Genomic DNA, 10,706 nt, shown 5'->3' with positions numbered 1-10,706 from the left:
GCAGCAAAACGTAATATTACACGTGTACAATATAAATTTTTTCAAAATGAACTATTTACTGTTTGATACTATTTGCTATAGATTCCGTAATAAATAAAAATTTTGTCAAAACGTGCTAATTACATACATTTTTCCGAAACGTACTATTTCCATCCATAATGCAAAATGTACTATTTTCCATGTACATAGGAACATAAGGACTGAAAATGTATTAATAAATAATATTTAATACAAAACGTAATATTTTCAAAAACGACTGTTTTTCAAAATTTGTTTGTATTCTTACATTTTATTAAATTATATAGGTAGTTATAACAAAATATGATATACATTTTTCGTTTAACATATTATCGACTTGCCAACCTAAATTACAAAAAAAAAATCGTTTATAACAACTTTGAAACATTAATTACTATGCGCGTCACAACTTAGTGATAAGGTCTAAAACTCTAAACAATGAAATTGAATCATTGATGATTATATTTTTGATGTAGTTACCTTACTCTTGCAGCTTGCTATTTGCCTAATGTTTTTACAATTATTACAATTTATTTGTATGCATAAAATTTAGCATGTCTCAAATAGAATAAAATTGATGTCTATATGCTATCACCGGTTTCCTAAATGTTATATATTTTCTTAATTTAAAGACATTTTATTGAATAAGTATAAGTGAAGTGTAATATTATTACACTTAGTTGAGTCAAAGTATTTTAATTTCTTAACTTAAAATTATATTTAATTATATTCATTGTAAAATTTAATTTATACATGTTAGTTAAAACTTAAATAAACTTTTAAGTTTTAATTCCTAACGTAATAAATTGTCATCTTTTAGTAAAATTTTCATTAACTTCATCTAGAAAAAATGAATTGAGAAGTGTATTATGTACAATTTACTTAATTGGTCTTCTTCTATTGTTAATTCCTCATATGTTTTTGTACGTATGTGTATTTTATAAAAAGTTATGATATTTTTTTTATTTACGAGTATTTAAATTTGATATCATACCAAACATACCATAGATTTAGGAAAAATTTTCGATCAATTATTTTGATTAGAATACCTATACAACGACTTAAAAATATATATACACAATATTTAGAAATTAGAATTTTGCATGCTAATGAGAAAAGACATCCCAATCAGCAAATTACGGATCATTAGTAAATTTCTTAACATTCAAATATCTAACAGTAATACTGTATTATAGTGCTAATGGTATTTTGAGTAAACTGCAGCTGTTTTGGTAACTACCTACTGTCAGAGTCAGACCAAGGTAACTAAAGTTGTTTCACTAACTGGTTGGAATGGACAAAAAAAAGGAATAAAATATTATTAAAACATAATCAATTGCCTACTAATATAGAACATACTAAAGAATTAATACTGAATTAAAAGTTATAAATATTAAAGTAAATTATAGTACATACGTCATACATAGATTATAAACTATAAACATTTAAATTTTTTATGATAAACAAAATAAATCTTATAAAAACCTACCTAAGTATATTAATTATTGATAGGTACTTATTATTATATCTGTACATTTTTAATTAATGATTAATAAAGTAAATGGGTACTTACATAACATTAACATTTAAAGTTTTATGAATACATTATAAATTTAAAAGTTACCACAATAGTAATAAAACGTTGTTATCATATTGACATAGTATTTTTCTTGACTGTTATATTATAAACTATAAAGAGATAGTTGTGTCGTGCTATGGGGAAAAACGATTAGGTATGAGTTATCACTATTAATAGGCAATAGCTACCAATGCTACCCTATTGTTATCTATATGACTTCCTACATATAATTTAATATATTACGTGAAAAATATTATAATATTATAATATTTTTATTATTTTATTACCTACCTAATAAAGTTATAAATTAATAAATATATACCTAATATCAATCGTTATGTTTTAAACTTTCCACTTAAATAAAAGGTATTTACCAAAATAATGGTTAACATCATGGTTTTTACCAAAACACTGAGCTTACCGAATAAATAGTACCTATTTCGATTAAAAATACATACCTACCGATACCAATTACTTAGCAGCTGACAGAATAATTTAAGTATCTACACAACTACCTACCATTATATAGTATAATATAATAATAACTACAAGCTATAACGACTTGTAATTAGAACTTAATGATTGAAATGTATTCAAAAAAACATAATAATTATGATCATTATTTTATAAAAAATAGACCGATGATAGAAATTACTTGTCTTGGTATAGGTACCTACCGATGGTAGCTAATCCACCGTGTGATCATAATTGTATTATAAAAATTATGCATCTGCCTAAAATCGGAAAATGAATTCATTACCAAATCATTGTAGGTACCTACCAACAATGAAATGATAAAGGGAAAGTTTCATAAATTTCTAAATGCATCGAGATAACTTCTAGAATATGACTTTAAATGGCGTAAATTGGGTGGTACAATCGATTACAATGGTGCAAAGTAGCACTTAGTATTAGTATTAGTATTATTTTTATAATTTGTCACGTATGTTTAAATATAGTAACAATTAATGCAATGTCAAACATTTTACTGATGTGCTTTATTATTGAAAGAATATTTTTCATAAAATGTATGTGATGTATGATAAAATGAGACAAATATTAATGATAGCTATTAAAATTAAAATATAAACAAGAATTTATGTTTAATTCCTATGTTCATACATAGCAAATTATATTTTAGTGTTTTATAAAATATTTCAATATATTTCTATTGAAAATAGACATTGAGCTTATTGATTTGTATACTAATATTTTTATTACAATTACAAGCTAAAAATAAAATACAATTATTATTCTATAAGCTCTTAAAAATATATATTTTGTAGTTATAAAAATAAAATATAAGATACAATAATAATAATAAAATAGATGATATTTTCTTGTATACATTATTATTACTCGATATTAATAATTTAATAAAATTAAAAATTTGTATGAATAAAAAAAAAAAAAAAATACATAATCTTAAAATCTTTAGACTAATTGCACAATACATTCAGTCTTATCTTACACAAAATATTCTTGCATATTTGTGGTATTAATAAATCATATTTGCAATCATAGTGTATTTAAATACTAAACGACATATTTATATATCTAGTGCATTTTGTTATAGTTATTATTTAAAAAAAAAAAGTTAAAAATGATCATTTTGGTATTTTAAACAGGTAAAAAAAAATTACTATAATAATCAAATGTATAAAATAGAAATATTAAAAATATTTAAAAATGTGATGTCTTAATGAATTAAATGTAAGTATTTTAATAAAATTGTAAACAATAATAAATTTTAAAAAAAACATTGTAGTCATTATTAGTTATTACTGTCATAAGTTTATTTTCATATTTATATTATATCTTTATTTAAGATATCTTTACACAGAAAAACACCAATATTAAAGAAATCCGAATTTTTTTTTTTTTAATTCAATGATACTTAAATAAAAAACAAATTAATCAATAATATAATAGATGATGGTCATATTTTAAATGTTAAAACTAGAACTATTTAAACATTGTAAATAGATTCTCGTATTAAAATTTTATAATTTTGTCATCATTTATAATAAATTATGTTCACATAGAAAAATCATGTTGTACTAAAATAATCTAAAAAAAATAAGAATATAATAATAATAATAATAATAATAATAAAAATAATAATAATATATAATATTATATTGGTCGTATTCTAGCTGTCTATCATAAATTCACAATACAAAAATATACCATAATAGGTTTTAGTTATGTATTATTTAAAATTACACCAGCGTGGCAGTCCTAGATTGAGGTGTAGCTTCATCTTGATACCAAGATAACATTTCATTAGCAAATACACTTTCATCTAAACATAATTCATTATTGGGTTCAAATGAATCGATAGGACAAACTGTTTCTTCCATCAATGAAACATTTCTGTAAAATTAAATGTATCTATTTTAAATGTTGTTTTATTATACTTAAATATATAATTGTAAGATAACTTACTGAGGAGCCAATGGATGACAATTGTGAGGTTTTAAAGGCTGATAAATTCCTTTATTTTGTAATGGTGGTATTGGCGGTGGCAAGGATGGTGTTGGTGAAGAGTTAGCTGTAGTTTGAACTACTTCTGGGGACGCACTATTAGAATTTGCAGATGGTTTTCTAAACCGTGTACTGTATTTATAAAAATCAGACATTTCAAACGGCTTAGTTACTTCACGATACGGTTGCCACTTTCCAACCTGAACAACCGTATGATTTTTTGGTGATTCAAATGGAACCTATTCAATAAATATATGCACAATTATTTGAATTAAATAACTAAGAATTAAAAAATAATTACAGTGTCAAAATGATTGACTAGTGGATCGTACGGAAGCGGGTGATTTTCAGGTTGTATTGGTGGTGTATGCATTTTGATAGGAGGTGGTGGTGGTGGTGGTGGTAAATCATGAGTAAGTGTTGGCCCAGACTCAACACTACTACTATCTAGTGATGTTTCAATCCATTTTTTCTCAGAATTTTTTCTACTTTCAGACAATGATATCTGATTTAATTCTGTAAATACTTTTTCTGTTTGTTGCTGATTTTCATTTTTAATATTACCCAGAGAATGAGTTCTCATTAAACTATTTTCTGGGTACATTTGATTTGGTAATAAAATAGTAGTTGTGGGATGTTGTAGATTTGTATGTCGTGGCATAACAGGTACAACTGAAGGTTCATGATCAACACTACTATTACTTCGAGAACTAGAACTTCTAGTGTGTCGCCTATCTAAACTTCCAAACCTGCAATCATAAAATATGAAATTATTTAAATTGACTCTGTTTAAAAGTGTACTCGAATGCGGCCATAAGAGGGGGGAGGGGGCAAAGGGTTATAGACCCTCTGTGGGCTCTGTTGAATTTTAGGATGTCTATTTTCTGCAGCCAATAAAATATGATACACACATGGTCGCTATAACTCGATAATAAATATATTCTGAATCAATGCCTAAGTATGCTATTAAAAATATAAAATAGTGTATACCTGTCTCTATACTTAGATGTGAAATCTTGGTCAATAATTTTACTTGACAATTCATGACTTGATGGCAAATTTGTAGAATTTGAGTTATTATTAAAAATCATACCATTATCTTTAGGATAAGTAACTGTAAATTGATAAACATTGTTAATTTAACAAATATATTTTTTAATAATTAACTAAGAATTTACCATGTTCTTTATCCAAACTGATTGTTGATCTTGGTAATAGTATTGGTTGCATATTGGAACTAGAAATATGTTCTTGAGTATTCCATGAATTATGTATCCCATTTCCAATTCTAAAAATTGATTAATTAAAAATTATTTTAATGAACTTAATATTTTTTAGGTATAAAATATTGTAATTTACTTCAAGTTACAAAAAATTCTTGCTGTTACTATGTACTGCAAAAATTATTTTAAAACAAAGGTATGTTTATTTTACATTTAATTTTGACTCTATGTATAATAATTATAATATCAAAATATATATTACACATATTTTATTATTATATTATAATTTTAAAAAAATGAAATTGTCTTTTTTAATACTTAACTTATGACTTTAATTAAATTATATAATTGAAAATATTTACATTGTACATAGTTTAAATACTCACACTTGAACAAAAATAAATTTAAATTAAAAATATTGTATACATTTTACTAACAACATAAGTAAGTTTAAGTTTAAAATAATTAAATATTTAAAATTACCTTGGATCATGAGAATTTCTTTGACCAGGGAATTTGTTGTATGATTGAGACTGTCTTAAATTACTTTTGTGAGATACAACTTTTGGGTTCAGAGATGGTACATTCGGTTCTTTAGGTACAACAAAATTACCATCAGTTACACTATGGTTGTTCACAAAATCTAATAAAAACAACAAAATATCAATTTTTAATTTATTCATAATAAATTAATTGTTCTTAATCAATCGATTTATTTTATGTTATATCTTTTTTCATTTCTGCAGTAATTATTAATGGTAAGTACACATTATGTTTTAAAATAAAATGGTTTAACTGAATTTTAAAAAGTATATTTTTAATATTTAGCTATAAATTATGTGAAAAATAAAAACTTGTAAAATAAACATTTAAAATTCAAAAACATTAAGTTAAGTTTAATATTTAATAATATATACAATTAGAAAAATTTAATATGATTCTTAGTAAGGTAATAAAAATAATAGGCTTTGTTTTTTGTTATTACACTATATTTTAATATATAACAGATATTATATTGAAAATATCAGATTTAATCTTGTTATTACTTAATTAGAAAAAAAATGTTGTATTGATTAACAAAACTAAATAATTAAATAATTTAAAACAATGATTGCAATAGTTCTTAAAGTTATTATTTTTTTTTATAAAAATTGTCTTTCTATAAATGTATGTATATAGTAAATGTTGCATTAAATTATATTATAAAACTTTATTGCATACATATAAGGTATGTGTATTGTATATAGTCTTTTTTCTTATTGGTATGGAACATTACTTTCCAAATTCAATTACACAAAATAACTGTTTACGCAGAAAAACTGTTAAAAATAGATAATAGATATTGACATTAAAGGAATCGGGTGGAAATAGTAAATTATGTTGCAGGTATTCAAGGGTACCAGCAAGATTGGTTGCAACAATGAATATTGTGGGTGTCACGCAACTGAGAAGTCATGTAACAGTAAATGTCATTGAACTTGTAATAACATTAAATTTTAATAATAACAATACAATTATTATAGAACGAGTATATTTAAAAAAAAAAACCTATAACATTTTTCAATTATTATTATTTGAGATTTACTTAGGTATATTTTGGTTTATACCTAACAATAATTAATAAAATTATAGTTGGTAGGTATCGTTAATAACTAATTAATAATATTAGTTACTGTTTAACATAACACATAAAAATATAACAATTATAATGTGTATGTTGTTTTATAAATGTTTGAAAATACATAAAATGTCTAGTAAATAAAAAGTTGAATATTTGATAATAATTATAAGTTGATCAAATTGTTTGTGTTTTATTTCTTTATGATGAAAAAATTTTAGGTAAGACATTGAAAGTAATCCACAAATACACAGAGTTAAATATTTCTCATAGATAAAGAAAATAGTAGTAAAGTAAATAAAAATTATACCTATATGGCCCGTCTAATGATTTTAAGCTCTTTTTCTTTTCTAATTATTTTTGGTACCTTTGGATTGATAATACTATCGGTTTGTTAAATTTTTGGAATTTGCCTGTTAATTAGCATTTTAAGAATTTTAAATTGTTAAATTATTATTACAATATTATATTTAATTATTTTTGAAGCCAAATTACCTACATGTTATTCATTTATAATTACACTACTATTGTTTATTTTATTATTAATCGTATATGACGTATATTTATATGTAGTACAATGCAGAGATTATTGATTAGCACTTATTTTTTTAGATAGTAAATCTAGATAAAAATATCCACAGTAGGTAATAATATTATAAGAGGAAATATAATCGATAGAAAAAATATTGATATTAAAAATATCCAGATAATATATAGAGCAGAGATTAAATTATTAATTACATAATAAATAATAATAATAATAATATTAATAATTTTTAATTATTAATTTATTTGATTATCCCAACCAGGGTGCCGCAAACTTTATTTAGGGTTCTACGAAATTTATTTGAAATGTATTTTTTATATTATTTATGAAATAATAATAAAAAATAAAAATGTATAATTAATTTTAAAGGTAATAATTTATTTTATAAAATATAATATGTGTATATAGTATATTATATCTACATCTTACTACTTTTGTATATACTTATGCACTGTTAAATAAAACTGAAGTTGTCAATATGGTGCCTCCGAATTTTGGAAAACGACTAAGGGTGCCGTGAGTCAAAAAAGGTTGAGAACCTCTGATATAGTGTCATTAAAGTAAAAGTGTGGTTATAAATTTTATTTTCATATTTTCCAACAGGTAAATTTCAAAATAATTCAGGTAGAATAAGTTCGGTAATTAACTCAGAAGAAACCTTTTACCTACTAAATTTTCATATCTAAGGCATGAAATTTAAACATTTTTAACTAGAAAATTATATAAATTTTCAATATTTTAAAAATTATACCATAGATGAAAAATTCTAATATAAACATTTGGTGAAAATTTAAAGTATCTATCATTATTCATTTTTAATTACAACAAAATAAGAAGATTGATTTAATGCTAAATTTCTTGGTTTTTTAGTTTTTGTATTAAGAAAAATACTTAGAATTTTGTAGATACCATAAAAAGTACCTTGAGACACAAAAACTAATAACAATAATAAATAAATACCTCATTATGAAGATGAATAAATTCATACTCCGCTCAGGATTGAATAATATGGTTTAAATGTCACTGTTTGTCAAATGGAAATATATTTTAAGTGTAGCAAGAAAATTATTTGATTGTATTTAACCTGATAAGGTGTACCTATTTACCTTACATTTTAATTCCAAAATTGAATAAAAATATTAAATATTTAACTGAAGAAAACTTTAGTGGGTGTGTAAATAACTAGATTTATCTCTGCATAATTTTTTAAGACTGACTACTGAGTCATGTTAAATCCGATGAATAAATATAATTATCTACATGGATTTAACTACTCGGGAATTATTCACTCTTTACAACTTTCTACTTTATTCTTAATAATGATTATCAAAAATTAAATATTACCTGTTGTGTAACTGCTCTCAGGGCGAGGCTTTTTTTTAACCTTTTGATTATTGCATAAATTTATTCTTGTTTCAAGTTCAATAATTCTACTTTGACTTTGTTGATACATCATCCTATGTTTACGCCGCACAGATTTATTGGCAGTCTCATCATTAGCGAGTCCTAAAGCAGCTTCAGCAATTCCTTTTTGGATTTTATACTCCAGTTCAAGTGAAGCCAAAGTTTCATCCTGACAAGCAAAACTCTAATACAAAATCTGTAGGTGCATTACAGTAAAAATTTAATAATTACTTACATCTTTGAATTTTAGCTTATTTATTAAATTTTCAGGATATGTAAATGATGTTCCAACACGTCGACGGAATGTGGGTGGTGTTTCGCCGGGATCCAATGGGATTTCCGGCGGTAAGTTGCCCGTCAATTCTGCTTCTTGTATACATAATCGTTTTAATTCACGATTCTTTTCGACGATTTTGGTTTCTAATGCCTTACGCCTGGATTGTAAACTCGCAACCATCGTGTCAACTTTATTAGAGGAGCATTCTGAGAAACAGAAAACATGAATTACACAACAAATTAAGAAAATCAAATGTTATACGTTGAATTTAATTGCACTTTGCACATATTATTAAGCGGTTTATTGAGAACCAACACACCGAGAACGGATTGATTGTACAACATCCTTACCCATAGTTTTTTAAATGCATCGCGAAACTAGCACGTTCATAAACCGAAATTTTGTACGCAACAACACGAAACCAAATAATTCAGCGATGTAGGTACGTTCTTAGGAATTAGATGACATCAACCGGACGTAATGACACAAATAAAAATGATACAGTTGCAACACGAAAAGCCCTAACGAGAAGTAATTAAATAAACACTAAACAATAAGCTGAACTACATTGAAATACATTACGGCTTATCTGGTGCGTAATTGCTTGGCGAAAACAATGCAACAGTGTCTGTGATAACAATAATTATTATTATTATTACTGTGACTAACGAACGGACAAGACACGAAAACGATAATATTCAAAACGTTTCTGACATCCATCTGCCAACCGTTCATCGCTTTGTATTCGGTTATCACTGTAAGTTGTATACGTCTTGTATGGAGGTGATCGCTGTTGTATGGAATTGGAAAACGGTTTTAATAAATTAATGTTTTCACCAAATAACGAGTTATAGCGAGTTAGGAATATTAATCCTGTCGTTTGCGCTATGTACTTGCTGTTTGTCGTTTAGTAAATAAAATATTAAAGAGGACGCACACCCGCACGTCTCACAAATCGCAAAAACTGTTGTGCGCGGGACAGAACAAAGAATAAGGCTACTTACGGTCATAACTAAAAAACGAAATTTTTACCACGTAAAGAGGGGAACTTTGGCCGTTTTTATTTTTTATTTTTTTTTTTTTGATTTCACTTGTACGAAAAAAGTTCTATCTTATTACCTATTTCAAAATCCATTAGGTATTTTTTTGTTTTTCAAACTTGAATTCAATTTTTTTTTTTAATTCCGATATTGAAAAAATGATAACGATATTTCACGGCCAAAATTCAGTTCTCCTTTTCGTGTAGGCTATATTTTACATTAGTAACTATGTAAGATGGACCCAACATAATATGCGGATGTACCGAGAGCATTAGTAAATTTTAATTGATAATTGTCATTATTGCGGGTGTTAAGTAGAGCGACCAAACTAAGTTTGATGTCCGATTTTTGTACCAGTAGTGAAAAAAATGCTGTATGTTTGGTAACATTCAAAAACATAAAAAATTGAAGAATGTTACTTTTATATTCGTGGTAGGCGATCGCATTATAATTTGGTATTTACAATAAATATATTATGTCATTAAGTATTTAGAATACAACCTAACCACCAGA

General features: G+C 25.0%; 1 protein-coding gene across 1 annotated transcript; it reads right to left on the bottom strand.

Moving 5' to 3' along the window:
• Nucleotides 1-2,566: 2,566 nt before the first annotated feature.
• LOC114120981 (uncharacterized) lies at nt 2,567-9,792 on the bottom strand. The gene is made up of 9 exons (XM_027983110.2): nt 9,504-9,792; nt 9,112-9,359; nt 8,817-9,045; nt 5,791-5,950; nt 5,263-5,372; nt 5,075-5,198; nt 4,386-4,833; nt 4,046-4,323; nt 2,567-3,973 (listed from the first exon to the last, which is right to left on the bottom strand). Exons 1-9 carry the CDS (start codon nt 9,505-9,507, stop codon nt 3,820-3,822), a joined length of 1,755 nt encoding a protein of 584 aa, XP_027838911.2. The 5' UTR covers nt 9,508-9,792; the 3' UTR covers nt 2,567-3,819.
• Nucleotides 9,793-10,706: the final 914 nt, after the last annotated feature.

The sequence above is a fragment of the Aphis gossypii genome, chromosome X, assembly GCF_020184175.1.
Source record: "Aphis gossypii isolate Hap1 chromosome X, ASM2018417v2, whole genome shotgun sequence".
NCBI classification, from domain to species: Eukaryota; Metazoa; Arthropoda; class Insecta; order Hemiptera; family Aphididae; genus Aphis; species Aphis gossypii.
Note: the sequence above shows the minus strand (reverse complement) of the source record. Positions and strands in the feature narration are given on the sequence as shown.

What these genes read in the sequence shown, in the direction of transcription:
- LOC114120981 (XM_027983110.2), bottom strand. An exon ending in ATAAGCTAAAATTCAAAGAT is followed by an intron (nt 9,046 to 9,111) that starts GTAAGTAATTAT and finishes TTTGCTTGTCAG; the next exon opens with GATGAAACTTTGGCTTCACT. An exon ending in TGTCATCCATTGGCTCCTCA is followed by an intron (nt 3,974 to 4,045) that starts GTAAGTTATCTT and finishes TTAATTTTACAG; the next exon opens with AAATGTTTCATTGATGGAAG.